The sequence below is a fragment of the Mauremys reevesii genome, linkage group 9 (assembly GCF_016161935.1).
Source record: "Mauremys reevesii isolate NIE-2019 linkage group 9, ASM1616193v1, whole genome shotgun sequence".
NCBI lineage: Eukaryota > Metazoa > Chordata > Testudines > Geoemydidae > Mauremys > Mauremys reevesii.
This window is the reverse complement of record NC_052631.1, coordinates 13,944,419-13,965,433: the sequence shown is the minus strand read 5'-3', so window position 1 is coordinate 13,965,433 and position 21,015 is coordinate 13,944,419. Positions and strand designations below refer to the sequence as shown.

Below are 21,015 nucleotides of genomic sequence, written 5' to 3'. Positions count from 1 at the left end.
TGAATATGAATCAACAATAGGATGCACTTGCTAAAAAAGTTGGGTGTATTAACAGAACCATCATATGTAAGACATGGGAGGTAATAGTCTCATGCTAGTCGGCTTTGGGGAGGCCTCAGCTGAAGTCGTGGGTCCAGTTCTAGGCACCACACTTTAGAAAAGATGTGGCCAAACCAGAGACAGTCCAGAGGAGAGCTTCAAAATTATAATAGGTTTAGAAAACCTGACCTCTGATGAATGATTGAAAAAAATGGGCATCTTTAGTCTTGGAGTAGAAGACTAATAAGTCTCCAGATATGTTAAGGGCTATTGTAAATAGGACGGGTTACAGCTGTTGTCCGTGTCCACTGAAGATAGGACAAGAAGTAATTGGCTTAATCTGAATCAAGGGAGATTTAGGTTACATGTTAGGAAAAGCTTTCTAGCTATAGGGGTAGTTAAGCACTGGAATAGGCTTCAAAGGAAAGTTGTGGAATCCTCGTCACTGGAGATTTTTAAGAACAGGTTAGACAAACACCCGTCAGGGACAATCGAGGTTTAGTTGTTCCTGCCTCAGTGTCAGGAGCTGGGCTCCATGACCTCTTGAGGTCCCTCCTAGCCCAACATTTTTTGATTTCTATAATCATGTTTTTCTAGCAGTTTAGTTAAAAACTATGGACCACATTCATTAGAAGTTGGATTCACTTACATTAGGGCTAAGTTTGACCCTCTATGTTCAAAACCCCCAAACTGGATAGCTAGACAAATTGCCTGCAAGTGGAAAGAGATGCTTCTTCTAAAGAATTAATGTCGTTTTGTTTTTTATAAATTTCAGAATGAAAAAGAGAGGTTCATAATTTACAGGAGATTTGACTCAAAAATAGGCAGGCATTCTTTTACCTACCAGATTGGAACTAGGTCATGAGAAGATGTAACTGAGCTAAGTGTAGGGCATTAGCTCCATGAAATCTGAGAAGGATAACTGAAGAGGACATATTTTATGTCTGCAATGAAAAATTCAAAGAGCCCCACTGGATGCAACAAGAGATCAGAAAACTAAAACATCTCATTATTCAAAAATACCTTCAACACATTAAACACTACTACAGATGGCATAAAAATAATCTTTATATTTTCACTGCTGTTCCTCCAAGTTGTCCATTGTGCTGCCATCACCTATTATCATTCAGAAGCAATGGAATGTTAGGACATATCTAGGAAGCTTAACAGAACAATGTGTGCATTCTACCTGGAAGTCAGTACAAGCCAAGTGCTTAACTGGTCTTTCCTGATTTTAAGAAGCTTATTGATGTTGCATGGGATGTTTCTCTCCTGTAAAAATAATCAGAGTAATAAATTGCCTTTGAAGCAGCCAGAATCTGTGGATATATGAATGTCTTATTATCGTGGAGTTCCAAGATGCCAAGAAGATCTATAAACCAGTTGCTCTCAGCTTCTATTTTAAACTCCAGGCCTTACAGTAGGAATGTAACAAAGCTGATAACTTGGAATGCTCCTAATCAAGGGAGCTATTTTCTCTTGATTAATACATGAATTTCTATTATAAACATTTGCAGTTGTATCTATTTCCTCAAACACCAGTCAGATTTACCAGATCAGAAATAGGTACAAAATAGTTTAGCATTTGTCTGCACAGAGATTTGTTCCAGAATAGCTGATTAACTTTTCCTGATTAGCTCCATGTGTGACTATTCCTATTCTGGAATAAAAGTGCTTCATGGATTAAGCTAATTCAGAATAATACATCCTTATTCAACAACAAAAAAAAGCATCCACACATGTTAATCGGGAAGAGTTAATCTGCTTTAAATTTACACCTACCTTATTCCAGATTAATTTTCATATGTAGATAAGCCCTTAATTTAGTGACTGATGCAAACCCCACTGGAATTAATGGAAATCAAACTTTAAATTAGACTGAACATCCATCTGTGAGACTGATCAGTAGACAGAAAAATTTGAGGTATAAAAGATATTAGAGGTGAAAAAGAAAGCAAAAAAAAAAAAGTAATGATACTAAGTAATTTCAGATAAACACAAAGCAAGTGAATTATGTCAATGATTCCTTGCTCTTACTAATGTACATGTACTAATATATACAACGTTCAATAGTCACAAGAATTGATGAGAAAATCTATCATATATATCATTCAGGCAAGGTCTGTCATTCATATGGATTTTAAAATTGCCCATCAATAATATTTTGGTGTTACATACTACCAATGCAGGCAAAAGTTCTGAAAAATCAATCAAAAAACCTGAATATGAGTTAGAGGGCTAAAGGATAGTACCTAAAATAAAAGAGACAAAACAAGATTTGAATGAATAAAAGACTTCCAGTGGTTTCTGCACACACCTAAGAGTAAAGTTAAAAGTAACTGCTATATTGCCACCTTGCCCAGGACTTTGTGCGTGCTGTGAAGTTTTTAATTCCTTAGATTTGCTGCTGTAAAAACATGATCTTGTGTAATCTGCTAGTAATACCATACAGAGAATATAACTCCCCAGAAGTACACATTAATTTAGATCATATGCAGCCCATGGAGAGAGCAGGGAAGCGGTGGAAAGCTTTTGATCTCTGCAGTGGTGAATGGTTAAATATGTGACTTGTAATTCTGCAGGTTTTGAATGGAGATTATTTTTTCTGGACATTTTTGGTCAATAAATTAAGCTAGTTAGTGCCTCATCTTGGGAAGGGTTCAAGTAATTTAGGATTTATAGGCCTCCTTGAAGGAGGAAAGACTTGAAGGAAGAGAGGGTGGAGGCATGTCCCAGTGGATCGGAAAGGGAGTTCGAGGTGTATGGGTAGGGTCCTATCAAATTCACAGCCATGAAAAACACTGCAAGGATAGTGAAAGCTGGTCTCCCTCATGAAATCTGGTCTTTTGTCTACTTTTACTCTATACTATACAAATTTCATGGGGGAGACCAGAGTTTCTCAAACTGGGGAGGCAGACCCCAAAGGGGGTCATGGGAGGAGTCGAAAGGTTATTGTAGAGGGCTGAAGGCAACGCAGAAGTAAGGGTGGCAATACCGCAACCCCCTTACAGTAACCTTGCGGACCCCGTCCCCCAACTCCCTTTTTGGTCAGGACCCCTACAGTTACAACACTGACATTTTAAATTTAAATATCTGAAATCATGAAATCTACAATGTTTAAAATCCTATGAGCATGAAATTGACCAAAATAGACTGTAAATTTGGTAGGGCCCTATCTAGGGGGTGTCTTGGGAGAAAAGGGTGGTTAATCATATGACTTGGAAGGAATGAAGTAAAGTAGGGAAAGCAGTGGAAAGAGATGAGAGCAGAGAAATAGGTAGGAGACAAGTTGGCCAATGTTTTGAAGGCAGGGGCGAATTTTGTCTAGACTGTGAGGGGAAGCCAAAGGAGTGATCTGAAGAGGAGCTTGGTGTGTCTAGAGCAGCAAACTTACAGATGGTTTTGGTAGCACCAATTTTGAACAGGCTAAGAGGAGTTGTGAAGGAGGCAGATGGGAGCCTACCAGGTCAGAGATGACTGGTTGCTGTAGGTAAGGTGTAAATGTCACAGAGAATAGAGAACAATGGGCAGATTTTGAGAAATTGTATAAGAAGAAATGCCAGGATTTAGCAACCCTTCTTAGCCTCACATCCACCCATTGCCCAACTTTTTAAAATGACACAATTCTGTGGTGGTTGCTGAGCTGTTCAGTGAAACGTGGGAGTTCTCCTGCTGTCTGGTTGTTCCTTCTATGAAATGTCCTGGAGGAATATTAACTACACAGTATGGGGGACACTGGAGAAGCTACATGCATCCTTTGGAGATCTAGAAAAGGAAAAGTCACTTATGAATAACTCACAGAATGGGGAGGAGGATGCCTTTATTTCATTTTAATGTTGTTTTCTCAGATTTCTCAGTGGGGCAATGCTCCAAAGGACAAACCATTATTGGCTGTCCCTCACCAAGTTCAGAGTGTCAATAAATAGGCTGGTTTTAGTGGGTACCTATGGGCACCCAGTTGGGTATCTTCAGTTTTTCCTATATCTATTTTTAAACAATTTTGTTAAAATCTAGAAATATTAAAAGTAACAATTAGAGACTGTCTCCTTTTTTTTCACCTTCCATAATGATAGTGTTTTGGCTCTTGGTTGTTTGGTGTGTTAGGCACACAGTTTAAAATTGCAATGCCTAACTGATTTAGGGGCCTAAATTTCATTTTCAAAAGGCCTCAGTCTCATTGAAAGTCACCAAAGCACCTGGGTCATTTTTGAAAATGAGATTCAGGCTTCTAAATCAGCTGTCGCAGGATTGAACAGAGCAACTCTTAAATGCTTGTAAAAATCTGGGCCTTGGTCAAATTGGTGGCATGTGATTGGCTGATATTCATAAATTACAGTAACTTTCTTTACAGAATCTATTTCAGGGTTTGAAACTTTTTTTCCCAGTGCCTCATTGAGAAGAATACAACAGAAATCTTGTTTCACAGTCAGGGCAATATGTGATGTGCTTTTCTCCGCCAATTCTGCAACACTTGTGTTTTCAACTGTAGTGAAAGAGTTAAATTACTGTTTTCAACTGTAGTGAAAGAGTTAAATTACATAGTTTGTGAGTGCTTCTAGGGCCATGGGACGTTGAAACTGAATTCTGTGTTATTGGCGGATACTAGGTTAAATGCATACAGTTAAAATGGTTCCAGTGCTGCAGAAATACCACAGAATTCACTGTGCACTGCCACCAGATGCTCTCATCCTTGCCATAGGCACATAGATTAGATCTGCCACTGAATTCTGGGGGGCCTGTGTGCAGGTAAGGAGAATAACAGCTTATCAAATTTATGGGCACCTTTAGACCTTGCCTGAAGCTATAGGCACACTGGAATCTTGAACGTGTGGGCTGTGCTTGATTAATGACAATATTTTAAAATGAGACAGATTTGTTAAAAATCTATAATTTTTAGTGTTAGACAGAAGGGAGAGCCTCTGCTAACAGAACATGAGATGTTAATGACTTCTCTGAAACAGGCTTAACTCAGGATGCTTGGGAGCTTCTGAGCATGTGTTTCTGGTTAATGTTTTAATATGTTGGCATTTCAGAATTCAAAGGGTCACTTCCACCACTGGTCCCACTCATCCATCCTGAATTGTCACCTTTCATTCTCCTGCTGTGGCCTCAGTAGAAAAAATGATATTTCAATAGGAGGGAAGCATATGACTGAATTTAAATATGCAAAGTAGGCAAAAAATCAATTTTTTAATGTAACAAAAAGCTAAAAAAAAAAAGGTTTAAAAAACTATGGAAGGGAAATAGTCACAAATATATGAAGTCCAGGTAGTGATTTTTTTCAAGTAAAATGGGTATGAATAGCTACTATTTCATACCAATGTATGTTTATATGAAATAATATTATTGTATATACACAATATGTATATTGTGCAGACTTTTTCTTTTAGATGTAACTTATATCTGCATAATTTCATACATTTGTGTGTGAATGTGTACACACATGAAATTAAGTGATATGCACCTAAATTTGTTTGCATGAAATAATATTCTTATGTATACACAAAAGATATATATATTATAAGCATGTGCAGAATTTTTTCCTTTGAATGAACACTGTGTAAAAATCCAATACAGCTTTTTAAACTTAAAAAAAGTTTAAAAATCAAGTCATTTATTGTGGAGCCTTTGCACTGTTAAAGTTATTCACTGTCCAGAGACATGGTTAATTAAGAAGCCTGAACAGCCGCCTAAAATTGAACTTATGTAAGCAGATGGCTGTCTTTTAGAGTAAGATCTTGTGCCATTCAGCTGGTGACCACTAGGGGTATCTTTGTATTATTTTTCATCCAACAGCAATTTGGAGTTGAAACCTATAATAGGGGAAAACCAAGGTTCTCGGCATTTTTTTTAGCGAGCAGTGCATCCAGGATCCAAAAAAGATTTAAAAAAAAAAAGAAAAAGAAAAGAAACACACACACAACCTCCTTCAGTCATCCAACAGTGCTCTGAAATCACACAACTGGACATCAAGCAAAGGGGATTCATCTGGAGGGCAATTTCAGATCGAGATAAATCTATTGGATTAGTAGGATTATCTGATTGCAGCTGAAAAGAAGTAACGTTTGATCATTTCTATTTCTTGCCTGATGGTCGGATTTAAATGGAGGTGGCTTGCTACACAGGATGATGAATTCCGGATGGGGATTTTTTCGCCCGTCTTGGGCGAGGGAAAAAAAATTATATAAATCGATACAATTTGGAAGTGTCCGGGGGATGATTTAAAAACCCGGGGGTTACAGCTGCTTTAAAAAGGGATAACGACTCGAATCCAGTGAATTACAGGTTTATCTGTGATTGCAAAAAGCCCCTGTGAACTGGTAAATACTTTGCTGCTTTTCAACGTTGTGGTGTTTGCAGTGCGGTGTGATAGAAATTGACCCCTTGAATTATTTGGGGGCGGGCGGGGGAATCAATGTGGTGCCCTTGTCTGTCTGTGTGAGTGTTTGATGAGGGGTTAAATCTCTGTTTCTGTTATTGGGGTGGGCGAGGGCGGATCTGTTACTGCTACAATAAGAGGGGGATGCAATCAGGGGCGTCTTTGCTTGGGGGTGCAGGGATAGTGAGTTCATAGGCATTTTGCACAGCTGCCAAACGGCCAGTGTCTGCCTCTCCCACGATTTACAAAACATTCGTGCCTGTGTGCAAAGAGACTGGCATTTTAGCTTCTGCAACTTCGCCAGCAAGATTCCTATCTGGTAGATTTCTTGCCTGTGTAACTTACAAGAGCAAGCCCCGATGCCTGGAAGGGAGCCGGATGCAGGGTTCGCCCCAGTGTTTGCCCTGCTGCTGCTTGAGGGAAATCTTTGCAGGGGGATTTGGCCGCGTACAGAGAGAGAGAGAGAGAGAGAGAAACGCACAGAAGGCAGCGCCGTATCACCTAGAAATCGGGTACTCGTTATGTTTGGATCCTCTCCTTTGCAAACGCACGCATTGCTCTCCCTAATGCAGCAAGCGCTAACTTTATTCCCCCCTCCCTCTTCAAATAAGTAGATGTTGCAGCTTCATTTTTGCCCATGCACTGAACTGTTGTGTGCATCATGCAGCCCCGAGTTGCATTTCTGATGCATCAGGACAATACAGTGCCTCCTGCTAGGCTGCCGTGCCTGATGGAAGGATGATTTTTTTTTCCTTCAGACATCTTCTTGCATCTGAATCCTGGGTGTTCAGGACTCCTTCTTCCTCTTCCTCTTCCACTGGAAAATGCACTAGAGCTTCATCTTGATTTGCTGAAGAAAAATCAATTTTCAGCAGGTTTAATGAAAATTAATCAGTCAGATTACTTAATATTAATTGGCTTCTCATTAAAGCTAGAAGTTAGCTTGGAATCAGGAGAAAGGGTGTTTATCACAAATCATTTTGAGGGTGCATATGGTTCCAAAGCAATTAAATTAGAATAATTGTTTTATTTAAACAAAACACAGGTTGAGTAAACTGTGGCATTCTTGCAGCAGGTGCCATGATCAGAAGAAACCATTTTCCCCCTTCTCAATCTAGTGACCTTTTTTAGGGGTTATATTTTTAGTTTGATTTTTTTTAAAAAAAATTGGTTTGTTTTTTAGTTTTAAAAACTGTGGTATTAACATGAATTCATATAAAATGGACACACCTTGTGCCTGCAATAAATATCAAATACCATGTTTTTAGCACACTTAAATGTCTCATGAATTTGAAATGAAACTGCTCCCTGTAGCATGAACTCAAGCAAGTTATTTCAGCAAACATTTTTCAGGCAGTGCCTTCCTTCCACTGAAGATATTTGCATTTATACAGATGCATGTGAGGTACCTGCCTGTACCAGTAAGTATGGACAGGTGATTCACATTAGACATTTACTTGTGAACATACTGAAAACAAATTTTCAGGGACCTCTAAACTCCTGGTTGCTTGGTTTTTTTGTTTTTGTTTTACAGTAGGAGTATTTCAGTGTATTTAGACCTTGATTATTGGTGAACAAGGAACACTGAGCTCTTCAGACTTCCTTTTCCTCTTTTTTTCTTGGTGCTTAATTCAAATAAAGGATACTCATGAAATAGCTCAAGCCTGATCAATGGTGCAAGATGGCCTTTCACCTTATCCACATGTACACCTAAAAACATGGGCCGTAATATTAACATTTGGGTAGCTAAAGCTGAGCTCCTAAATTCATATTTAAAGTGGCCTGCTTTTGTGAAATTTGTGTGGGCTAAGCACCTCTGAAAAATCAATCCATTTCTTTTGATTTTTATATGTGGATTTAGGTGATTAACTCTAGGCTCCTTTGAAAATTTTGGCTTTCTAACTTTTTTTTCCCCCCACACTATTGCCCTGATATAAAGTTTACTCTCTTCCGCTACCTTTGGTGAATGTCACAGCTTTCTTACAGGAAAGCAATAGACTGAAGTAATGTTCCAAAAATAACGGCTTTTTTGCAGTAACGGAAGAGGGAAATGTAGATCCATATGAAGAAAAAAGGCATTCTCTTATTCTATGATATGTCATGCAGAATGTGACTGGAAGGAAGGATGATCCTGAACATAATCATGCTAAGTGTGCTGAGAAGCAGCATTTGGTGGAACACCGCCCTTTTGGATGACACATGGAAGCAGCAAAGGAAGCTAGTGAAGGCAATACAGACTGCTTATGACCATACTGTTATGTGGAAATGAACAAGGAGGTTGGGCTGAAACTGACTTGGGATATTTTTACCCATCCTAGCAAAAAAGATAATATCCTGGCTGTTAAGACTCTTAACAAAGTGGGCATGCTCAGGATTATATGGCGGGAGGTGGAGCAGTCTATTGAGGAGAGCGATTCAAAGAGCAGGATAGAGTAGGAACTTGATACTTTCATTTGAAAGTGGATGGAAGACTTGGGGATGGTGTTAACTTTATTTTTATCAATTTGCATATTTCATAACCACTGACTCATACACAAGCACACACTACACTATTGTTAGAATGGAGTGGGGGGAAGAGAGAAGCAGCAGCAGCTGAGAGATGAATTTAGTTTGTAGACATCCCTTTCTTTACTAATAGAGAGAGTCTCTACTAATACATATGTAGATCTGTATTGTAGATCTCCGGCCTGCTTTGAATCACTTGTTTGTATCTGTATTTGTGGGTTTTTTTTAATCACACGGAAGGAAACTATTTAAAAATTAAATAATGAAAAAGGATGATGAGCATAATACAGTCATTCTCTGAAAGTGGATAATGAAAAGGCCACACATTGCCAGATGCTCATTAGAAAGTGTTGCAGAAGATATTTTTAAAACGTACTGCAGGAATAATTGCAATGCAATCCGTTCTTGTATATAGTACTATGTCCATTACTTACCAGTATCCTAAAAATCCCTATAATTGTAGGGGTAGCAGATAGTCAAAAGACAAAAATGAAGATTAAATGTTTTTGTATTTTTACATCAGTATATTACATTTATGTATATTGTGAAGAAATGCATTTGAACATATAAGGGAACATGCATTTTAACTGTGATGCATTGGTATTTCTTGCAGAAGAGCTTGTATCAAAGGGAGGCAGAAAGTTAGTGGATGGTGAAAGAGGGAGCTAGTTGGGAAAACTTCAGGAAGCATTGCACGTTGAAAGCACATCCTGTAATTTTAGTGACAAGCGATGGCATTAAATTCCCCACAATCGCTATTGGTATTACAGGTGAGAATCCTGCTGACTTCTTAGTGACTCAGCTTTGTATTTGCACCTGCTTCTGAAAACCCACATGTTTTCATAATTATCGGTTGATTAATGGCTATGCCGTGTGTCATGTTTCATGCAGACATGTAATGGGTGTATTTGCTTAGGTTTGCTTTGTTTTTCTGTGCACCCTCTATAATCAGTTTTTACATAAAGAATGTTAAAGAGACACTACATAAAAATCATGGGGTGGATTATCAGTGAAAATGGACACACAACAATTCACACTGGTTGGGGATCTGGCCAAATACTTATGTCTAAACATTTTTTGCCACTGTTGTTACAAGTAAAAGGTTAGGTTACTATGAATGAGAGTGTTTAGAGAATTACCCTACCCACTTCTAAAGTTTCTTTTCTTTGTGTGTATATAACGCTTTTTGTATAGTCAGTTTCACTGTAGCCCCTGAATCTGTTAGTCAGTTTCCATTAGTGTTTGCTTGGGTGTTTCTCAGAGAAAGAGGGAAGAAAAGCCATCTTTAAAATTGGTAAAGTGTGATTTAAAACCACAGAAGTGGTGCAGGGGGACAGAGTTTGTGGGCGGGGGCAAGACAACTCTATTTCAAGTTAATTTTTTTTAAATTGAACAATCAATGTAAAGTGCAGAAGGTTTGTTTTTGTTTTTTTGTTTTAGTGTTTCCTAAAAATGTTCCAAAATGGACCTTCCTAAAGATGGCCTTAGCATACTTGTTGAACTGGTTGTAATGACTTAATGAGAGAAACAGGTTGACATTGCACTTTATAATTGAATTGTCCATTTAAGTGATTTAGAAAAGAACTGCTCAATATTTACATGCCTGGTTATATGGAAAGCTGCAGGAGTTGAATTCTAGTAATTTTTTTAATGTTTTTTTAAAAACTTATTTGTTTAATTGAAAGTGGAAAATGCTACTTTCCCATAGGATTAACCCACATATTAGTAATAGTGTGTAACTTAATAACAATCACATTTAAGAGGAATAGTGCAATATAAAACAAAATGTTTTTAGTTCTTAATCCCACCAATGTAACTTCATTGAAGTCAGTGAAGTTATTCTTAGTTTACGCCTCGTGTGAGAGGAGAATAAGGTCCTGAAATTGTTGCATCAGAGAAATCTGATGCATCCTGGTTTCAAAGTATTTCTTATTGCAGGAATCATGGCCAACATGATCATAAGGAGACCTGAGACTAGGTTTCTGTAACCTAATTAGGTATCTATCTTCTCCCAGGTAGCAAAGGACAAGGAAAGCAGAACAGCCAGCTAAGTAACAGGAGCTAAACAGGAAGTCAGATGGAAAGAGTAAATCACTGCAGACGTTTAACAGTATTATACACTAAGCTTTTGAGAAATTTTATTTTAATTTTTTTACAACAGTAAAGATAGTCTCTGCTATGTCTATTTCATGTGCCACAGACTGGAGATTTCTCCCCCACAACACTTTACTGCTGCCATTACTGCAGACTTTATAGATCAGAGATGTGTCAGCGAGTTAGCTTTAGCTGTAATGTTTTTTTGTGTGAAACCTTATGGGCCTTGCAGCCACTTTCTCATACTGACACACATAAAACGTTCAAGTTCTCATATTTATTATTTAGTTTTCTTCCTTTTTATAAAGCAATGGAGCACTTGAGTATATGAACGTGAAGTCAAAAGTGACAGGCAAGCATGAATAGGACTTAATAAGTTTTAATAATATACATATTAGAGACTGCTAAAGAAAGTTTAATTAAGAAAAACAAGCTAAGCATGAAATTCATTTTAGAGCAAATACAAGTGAAGTTACAGCTACAGATGTAGAATCAAAAACCAGAATGATACATCACAGTAAATGGAATCCTAAACTAGATGATAGGTCCATTTAATACTAAATGTAGTGTGTATTCTACAGTGCTGTAAGTGTGCCAATAGCACACAAAAAACCCTTCCTCTAGGTTCTGAACTATAGTTAGAGGTGACAGCTTTGTGCTTAGCAAAGTTGTATTTATGTTTATCTTAAGAAGAAAGACAGAATCAAAATCCGCTTGATTCTGATCTCAGTTGCATTGATGGAACTGAGATCTGATTCTGGGCTAATGATATCAATGTTTTCTTTTTTGGCGTAGCACAGATATATACACTGTATTTATTTGTGTACTGAACTGAAACAGCTATTGATCTAGCTCCACAAACATGGATTTGGAGTGCTTGGGTAGTGATACCGTGTGGTGCTGTGATGGAAGAACAATCCATATAGAGACTCTGCATATACCAGCCTTTTTGCCTTCAGAGTTCTCCAGTAAGCTATAGAATTTGGCAGACAATTGTATTTGACTCTGTGTATCTCAAATGCTTAATGTTGAAAGATAAGAAACATGCAGAAATTGGTATGTTTCCTACATGTTTGATGTGCAAGCATGGGTTATTTGATGAACGTATATTAAAGGGCAACGATAAAGGGTCAAATTCTGCTCATCTACTCAGGATTAGTCCTGTTGAATCAAGATTTGGCCATAAAGTATATATTATTCATCTAAGTTTTTAGTACGCATTTTAGTGCTTAATCTTTTACCCATTGAAGTCAATGACAGAACTTCGGGTCATTTCAGTGGGAGCAGGATTGGGTCTCTCTAGTTGTGAATTCTACAATGAAATGTAAAACTGATCAGATTTGATTTAAGATAGTGGAGCATGTGAATGTTTCATAAAATGTTCATCAGCAGAGTATTACATAAACTGTAATCTTCAATATACAGGAAGTCTTCTGTATCAAAGAACTCACATGAGAAATATCTGGGGCATTTTCCCACCCACATGATCTATCATTAAAACAAGATCATTTAAATTTCTAGACCAAGCCAAAAAATTCTCGTGTCCAGAAGCACACTGTTGGTATGAACATAGTAACCAACTGTACATTGTATTTTGCAGAATAGTTGTAGCATTCAAATTGAGTATAATACTTGGTCCATTTAAGAGTTAACCATAAGCTGCTAAAAGGAATAAAGGTTCACTTCACTACCCATTATATTCCAAGCCAGTGCATCTGTCATTTTTAATTTAAATCTGTATTACTTAACTGTCTAAACTTTACACACAAGTGACAGAGTTATCTATTCTTTCTGTTCTGAGTAAAATCACCATTTTCATTGCCTACTTACTGAGCAAAATGTCAGACAGTTCTAGTCTACATGTTAAACATAATAGCCAACTTATGGTAATATAAACAATTACTTTAGCTAAGAAGTAGGAATATTTTAAAAAATATTTATTGATATCAGAAAATGGAAGATAAGAAGTAAATGACACTATGCCATGAGACTTAAGCATGTCTCATTCAGAAACAGTTTTTATTAGCAAGACTTCTGATCATAATTTCCTATCTTGGTAAATCTAAGTTGCTGAAAAGTATTTAAAGAGACCACTTGATAATATAATTAGCAAATGTTCCCACTAATAGGAAGAACAAATATATAATGGGGCTGAAAAATGTAAAACAAGTTTAATATCCGTGCCCCTTTTTTAGTCTTATCCATTTGTTTTAACGTAGCTATTTATTAACACTATGCTTCTAAAAGATATATGTATATAGACTGTATATTACATATAACATTGTATATTAATTTGTTATGCATCTAAAACAAAACATATGGCATTGTTTACATATATAGAACTAATGTTAAATAAAGGGGAGTGGATGGCTCAGGGGATGGAGCCAATCCCCTCTAAATAGTGAGTTCTATCTGATCACAGCTAGTCCTGTCTGAAAATCCTTGCCATCAGACAGTTATGGGATGACTTGTGTGGAATAACCTTTGTGGTCTCGGATCAGTTCCCGGTGGGCAGGTGACCATATCAAAATAGCTAACATAACATTTGGCACCATTGTTGTTGGCTGTTTCAGCAGAGATCAAAGATTTGAATGGGTTTGGATACTGAATTTCTTTCTAAAGCAAGTGTACTCTAAGGGTGAGATATATTGGCAAGACAGTGTGGGGAAGCATGCATTGTTGTAGCCGGTGTGTACATCTCTTGGGTGTGTATATACAGACTTCAGTCTCTAGTGCTGTCAGTTTGAGAGACTTCAATGCATTAAATTCATGTAGATAGAAGAAACATAATTTTCTTTAAAAAGATATAGGAACCATTCCTTTTCTGAGTTAAATCCATACAAACCCACTGACTACAGTTGTGTACACAGGAGCAGAATTTTGTCTCGGTCTCTAATATCAGATAGAAAGAAAATGCGAAATGTTTGTTACCAAACTTCTCTTCAAGCAATGAAAAATGTTAGAGAAGAGAAAGCAAACTCCAGAATAGAATATATCTTTTCAGCCTACCCGATAATGTTTGCAATCAACATATCCCTCTGGTGCAGTATAACTTTTTTTTTTTTTTTTTTTTAGTGCCATGTATTGTCCTGCCTATAACATTCTTGTTTTGGTCTAACATTAGGTTAGGTGTGTGTGTGTGTGTGTGTGAACATGAAGTAACTTTTTGCTTTTCAGTTATACTTTGAGGTGGATGTCAGTCGAAGCGGGATGAATGCTGCAATGCTTTGCAAACTTGTTTGCGTTTTGAAAGGAAATCGCTTTGGAAGTGTTCAGGTCCCTTTTGTATTCACTTTCCATGAACATTTTGTGCAACAGTTTCACAAATCTTTGTGGAAAGAGAACAAGTTATGGGGTACTTTACGGGCTACGTTAGGGCAGCTATATGCTAGTTCTCTAGCTCAGGTCTGCCCTACAGATGGAATAACTTACCTCAGGTTGTGTAGAGCTGCCATAGCCAACTCCTCTGCCACCCCACTTCCAATAACTGGCACAGAGGGTGTGGCCAAGGGAAAGGAGACTCAGCCAGGTCCTTCTATTGTCTCCCTTAGTTGCTGTAATAGTCCACTAAGGCTATTGGCAGCTGGTGCAATTTAGAGCATCCCTCAGGCATGAAATTAAGTTGTGAGGAGCGGTTAGGCTGCTCTAAATTATGCTGGGGGACTGGTCTGTTCCAGAATTGTCCACGTCATGAGGAGCACCAATGTGACCTAAAGCCATCTTTGCATGCTGGCTCCTGAGCTATGGGGAATGCTTGTCTGCTGTCACTCAGGATCAGGGCCATAAAATAAATGAGATTCAGACAAAAAAAATTACATTTTGAATAACAAACAAAATAGAGAGAATCTCAATATACTCAAAAAAAATTCCCAAACCCATGAAATAATATATTGAATAAATTTTGTGTTATCGGTGTTTTACTCAGTAGTAACTGACAATGATGATCCTCAGCCCTAGACAAAGATAACATCTGACAATGATCATTTTTAACTCTAGGCCTCAGTATATTCTGATGCTACAGCCATGAATGATTGTCTTTACACTCTCTGTACTTCAAACCGCTCACCACTACTGGGTAACTGACTTTCCAGCCCACCGTCCTGCCCATTCCCACGCTTGCTCATTGCTGCTTCCGATAGTAGTGCACCCACACAAGACTTATTTTCTCCCTACTGATTCCTGTCCAGTCAGCTCCAGGGGAAAGCTGAACAGGGAACACATGCTGAGGTCTTAAAAAATGTTTCTGGCAACAACTAAGTAGAACAGGTAGATGTGCTCCAGGCAAGAGTCCCAGCCTGTCCTGAGGTCACCTCACTGCTAACAAGTAGATCTTTGTGTTAGAGTTCTGCAAGAACTTGAATAAACTAAACAGTCTCTGTATTTGCCTGACTTCATGTTTTTAGTCTTTTTTGCCTCAGGGTAACTCTCACAGGGACAGGCCTGGCTCCAGGCACCAGCGCAGCAAGCAGGTGCTTGGGGCGGCCAATGGAAAGGGGTGGCACATCTAGCTCTTTGGGGGCAATTCAGCTGCAGGTCCCTCAGTCCCGGCCCCCGAATTGCCGCCGAAGAATGAAGCCGATTGCGACTGCGGCATTTTTTTTTTCCTGTGGCTTGGAATGGCGAAAACCCTGGAGCCAGCCCTGCATAGGGCTGAAATAATGCACTATTTCCGCCTTTCCAGAGGAGATCAGATCTCTTATTACTTCTCCATAAACAATTCCCTTAACGATTGGGGGTGAGGGGGACCCTATTAAAAAAGAAGCATAAATGCAGATACTAGAATGTGTGGACATCGCTGCTGGAAGCCCTTTCTCACCTACTGGATTATATACCCTTTGACTCTGCTGGCTCCTGCTGATCAGTAAGGGCTAATTAATGAAAATAGCCAAACCTATTATTGATTTATGTTCTTATCACTGCAGCCTTTTTATGATATCATAGAACAAAACTTTATCCATGCTGGGCAGGACATCCAGTGGAATGTTTTAAAACCACAGCTCTACGCTTTTGGAAATAGTTTAATAACTAGGGGGAAAACCTCCGACATCTGAACTATTAAGGGGACAACTGATGACTATTTAATTTTATATTATTTTTAACACAACTGCTTTTGGTTCCTAGATTTCTTTTTTGCTACTGGAGTACACCAAAAAAGTGCTTGTCTTATTAACTGAAAAATAGCTTTGACACTTGAAGAGAAGGGAGTCTGCTAAATGAACTGCTGTTTAAAGCGTATCTTGGTAATTTTCCACATTGAACTGACTCAGCAGTGAAAAAGAAAGGAAGGAATTATTTGGTGCTGCTTTGTTAAATTTGATTTCTCCTTAGACATTCCCCAAACCATCTATTTAGTGGAACAGCTACTTCAGTGAAGTACTTATTATTAAATAGAGAACATCAGAATTCTGGGGGGAGAGCGGCAGAGCACATTCTTTTACCACTGAAAAAACCCAAGATTTTGAGACTTAAGTGCTTGTATTAAATCCATCTAGTTTGGCATATTTTACTGACCTATCATTGTCCACCAAAATTAGGCCAGTAAGTAACTTTCTCCTCGTTTAGACTTTGAAGATTGTACTGACCACTGCTCCTCAGTCTCTGAAATCCCATGTTCTTACTCATGGTCAAGAAAGTTCTTGCTGTCTCCAATCTGAAAGGTGACAAAACAAATATCTCCCAAGATGCAATTGTCCAGGTGCCATTCTGCACATGTTTGTTAAGCTAAATAGAAGTGCATACATTAATCTTCAGAAATGGTTTGTGCAAGTAAATCTGTTTCCAACAAATACTGAAAATTTGAAACAGAAGAAAGATGGGCATAAGCACGTCTTCTGTATGTTAATATAGTTTCACAGCAAAAGGTATTAGAATTAGCAGAGAGTGATGAAATTGTCAAAGCTACATCTATCTCCTTATTGCCTTCTGAGATAGATTTTTCAGAGCTAAAGGAATATTAGACATGAACCAAATCTCCTGCTGTCCTATATAGCTTTTACAATCTCCTTTTTAATAAGCCAAACTGCAGGGCAGTCTGTCTGTTAGACAAGCTCTTCTTTAGAATTCCCTCTTCCATGTGTATAGACGTGATAAAAACAACCTTTCATTAGAGCTGCCAATGCTGTCTCAAAAGGTGTTTCAAAATGTGGAGTATACTAAGTAAAACTCATTTCCTGTACATTACACACTGTTTTACAATGAGTATAAGATTATCCTGTTACTTTGTACATTATACTGCATTTAAAATTAAAGTATATTGTAAATTGTGTTGGCAATGTGATTAACATGAAAAGGAAAAATGTTATGGTATGCTCTAAGCAATCTTCAAAACTACTGCATTACAGTCTCTGTATCACAACCTTTGTGATAAAAGAGAGTTGAAAATAGAATCAGGGATTCCAGATTATATAGTCTCTGATCCTAACAGATTATTTTTCTAGGATATTGTGCAGTAGACATACTGGTGTTTTGAAAAAATCAGGATCTGTGGGAGCATTTAAATGGTTGTATTGAAAATTAAGAGTAGAGGGAACTGATTCTGCATTCCTTGCGCGCACACACATCTTTCACTGCAGTCAGTAGTGTGTAAGGAATCGGGCTGTAAAAGAGAATTGTGATACACAGACAACTCGATTTGATTTGTGTTCATTCCCCTCTTCAAATAATTTCCAAAAGAAGCAGCTTTTGAGGTCCAGTCCTGCTTCTTGGAAGTCAGTGGGAGTTTTGCTTTGACTTCAGAAGGACCAGAATCTGGTCCTGTATTGTGAATATTTGGAAATCAAGTTAAAGATTGTTTCTCTGTCGGCAAGAAGTGCCAAAATCCTCACATCCTGATTTTTCCATTAGCTATCCGAGATAGATACATGGTTAAGAGGTCATCATATAAAGTATTTCATGTTGTACCCTATAAAATATTCCACAAGTTTGGGCTTTTTCCCTTGGAATTGTAAATTACATTTTAAAATGGGAAAATCAGTGTTTCTTGTATGTACACATGTAATCTATTTTTAATTAAGTTACTTTATGTTTTAGCATTCAGCATCACGAGATGACTTGCTTTTACTGAGTTTTGAGATTTAATAAAATAATTGATCTATAGTTTCTATTGTCTTGATAAACCAATCTCTGCTAACAAGTTTAAAATGGAATTTGGGACGGTTAAGTCATATAAAAATGTAATGGTAAAACATATTTAATCTGAGCTGGCAGCAATTTTGTTTATTTTTAGGAATGTGCATTTTAAAACTATTTTTGAGAGGCCTGTTTCTTCTGAAAAGCTCTGTAAACTAAGGAGGTCACACTGCAAATAATCCAATAATCAGTAGTTCACCCGTCATTTCATGGAACCCATAAACTACCTACTGTAGAAATTTACTTACATGACACTAGCAAATATTAATATATGTGCAATAACTTGTAAAACAACTAGTTATTACTCTGCCCATATTAGCTCTTTCATACTAATGATTTATTTTCATTTTCTCCAGGATATAGACCTGCAGCTAATTGGATTTGATTTATAAGAGGGGAATCTGCAGTAGATGGCCGCTCTCTGCATATTGCCACTATGGAAAACAGAATTGTCAATAGGATGTAGGCTGATAAATAGTGCTGTGTGAAGATGCTGCTTCAATAAGTGTGAAATCAATGGAAGATACTTGTCGTGTGAAAAGCCTTTTGAGATTTTTCTGACAGGCTCATATTTAGGAAACTTGATCCATTTCCTGCGGTTGCCCTGTTTTTACACAAGTGGATACGAATAAGATTGCTTCATTGTAGCTATACAACTAATGTGGGACCATGGCCCTTCCAAGATCCGTATGGCTGAACTGCGTATGGAGAGCGATGATGGTCCGTTTATTACACATGGGATTGGATGCCACTTTTGTTCTTTGTATACTTGGATTTTTGCTTCATGCTGCAGCTGTGTCCTCACAAAAATTGGATGATATTGACCCACTCGTGACCACCAACTTTGGCAAGATAAGAGGGATTAAGAAGGAACTTAATAATGAAATTTTGGGGCCTGTTGTTCAGTTTCTTGGGGTTCCGTATGCTGCCCCACCAGTAGGAGAGCATCGCTTTCAACCTCCTGAACCTCCATCTCCCTGGTCAGATATCAAAAATGCTACTCAGTTTGCTCCAGTGTGTCCGCAGAACATTATAGAAGGCAGATTGCCTGAAGTCATGCTTCCTGTGTGGTTTACTAATAACTTGGATGTAGTTTCTACCTATGTACAAGATCAGAATGAAGACTGCCTCTATTTAAATATATATGTCCCAACTGAGGATGGTGAGTTAATAGCAGACAAAACAAGGAGACCTTTTTATTTTCCTGTTCTAAGGTTTAACAGTATTAATTCATGTGTACTGGTAGCATGCATGGCTTTCCTTGTTTGCATGCTAGCATTTTACATGTATGCATGCTGCTTTTTCTGTGTATGCATCTGTTCCGATATAAATATTTTTCCTGTCTACGCTCATTTTCTTTCTCCCACAGCACGTGTACTTTTAGGTTGAAGTTGGTACCTAATTCTCATTCCCACCCACTGACTTCTGGGAAGATGCATCAACATTTATCCATTGCATGTGCAGGCACAACAAATTGGGAATCCTCTGCACCTAATAAAAGCAGGCCATATCTAAGTTAGATAGTGGTGTTGCATGCTCCTACTGTCTGTGATGGAGCTCCATTTTATTTTCTAGTCTTCTATTCATTTTTCAGTCAAAAGAATATCCAAGGAATGTGCCAGAAAACCCGGCAAGAAAATTTGTAGAAAAGGAGGTATGTATAAAAGTGGACCAAAAAAAAAAATGGGGGAAAAACAAAACTTTGCAGAGGAAGAACAAGTAACAAATTTAAAAAAGGCTAATTGCTGATACTGTGAAGTGAAAGGTTAGGGAATACCTTGTATTTAATGACTCCAGAAAGATAATTAAATAGAGACCTAGTTAATAGAGGCCTAGATGAGAGGATAAGGTTTGTAAAGCCTGAACTCAGTTACACCTGATTATATCTCTTGTGCTGACTGTATTGACAAGTTCCATCTGTACTTGGATCTTTTAGTCTAGAGAAGTGTCATTCAAGCATAACTACGGTATACACATGCACAGTGAGAGGTGGATATGCATTAGGGACTGCCCTCCTGCCACTGATATCAAGGGCAAAAACCCCTACACCCACTGATTTCAGTGTTGTTGTGATTAAGCCCTAGCAGCAGTTGTAAAGTTCCCCACAGCAGAACTCGGTTAGTAAACTTATACCTTTTAAGAATTGAGGGTAGGTTTGCCTTTGCTGCATCTGTAAGGCCAGAAATCTCTTAATAGGGGTGTAGTGAAATGTGAAAATATTTTGACGCCATAACTTGGAACTAGAACTCCTGGCTGATTGTCTTCCAGTATTAAAGTCTTTCCCCCTTAGTAAGGGACAGCTTGCAAATTTCTTTTGTGAACATTTGCAGATTCCCAAAGCTATTGAGGTACAGTATAAAACTTGTTCATCTCTGCTAATGAACACAATTTAAAACATGTGAAACAATGTATTATTTAGAAGCTGCTTTTACTCTTAAATCCACAGTAGAAACATCATATTAACATTGAGAAACCCAGTTGTTCTGACATAAATATTTTTAATATAATTTGCCCAGAACCACATGTCAATCTCCTGCGTAATTAAGCATAAAGGGCCATGTCAAGAAATAATTTTAAATACTTAGACCAAAATGTTTAGGCTCCTAACTTCATATTTATGCATCAAAATAAACGTGGCCTAGTTTTCAAAGGTTCTGGGCAACTACAACTCCTATTGGCTTTCAACAGTATTGTGGGGTGCTCAGTACCTCTGAAAAATCAGCTGCTGTTATTTAGGGCATGTCTTCCCTGGCAACATTAAAGTGCTGCTGCAGCAGCGCTTTAACATGGCTTGTGTATTCGCGGCATAGTGCTGGGAGAGAGCTCTCCCAGCGGTCTAAAAAACCACCTCCATTAGGGGCGTGGCTCCC

General features: G+C 38.0%; 1 protein-coding gene across 1 annotated transcript in view; it reads left to right on the top strand.

Moving 5' to 3' along the window:
- The first annotated feature begins 6,573 nt into the window (after positions 1-6,573).
- Positions 6,574-21,015, top strand: part of NLGN1 (neuroligin 1) — a 457,546-nt gene continuing 443,104 nt past the window's right edge. Inside the window, exons 1-5 of the mRNA XM_039489407.1 lie at positions 6,574-6,930; positions 8,454-8,695; positions 9,537-9,693; positions 18,502-19,307; positions 19,740-19,799. Coding sequence (XP_039345341.1) covers positions 18,815-19,307; positions 19,740-19,799 — 553 coding nt within the window. The 5' untranslated portion in view covers positions 6,574-6,930; positions 8,454-8,695; positions 9,537-9,693; positions 18,502-18,814. The remainder of the gene's footprint in view (positions 6,931-8,453; positions 8,696-9,536; positions 9,694-18,501; positions 19,308-19,739; positions 19,800-21,015) is intronic.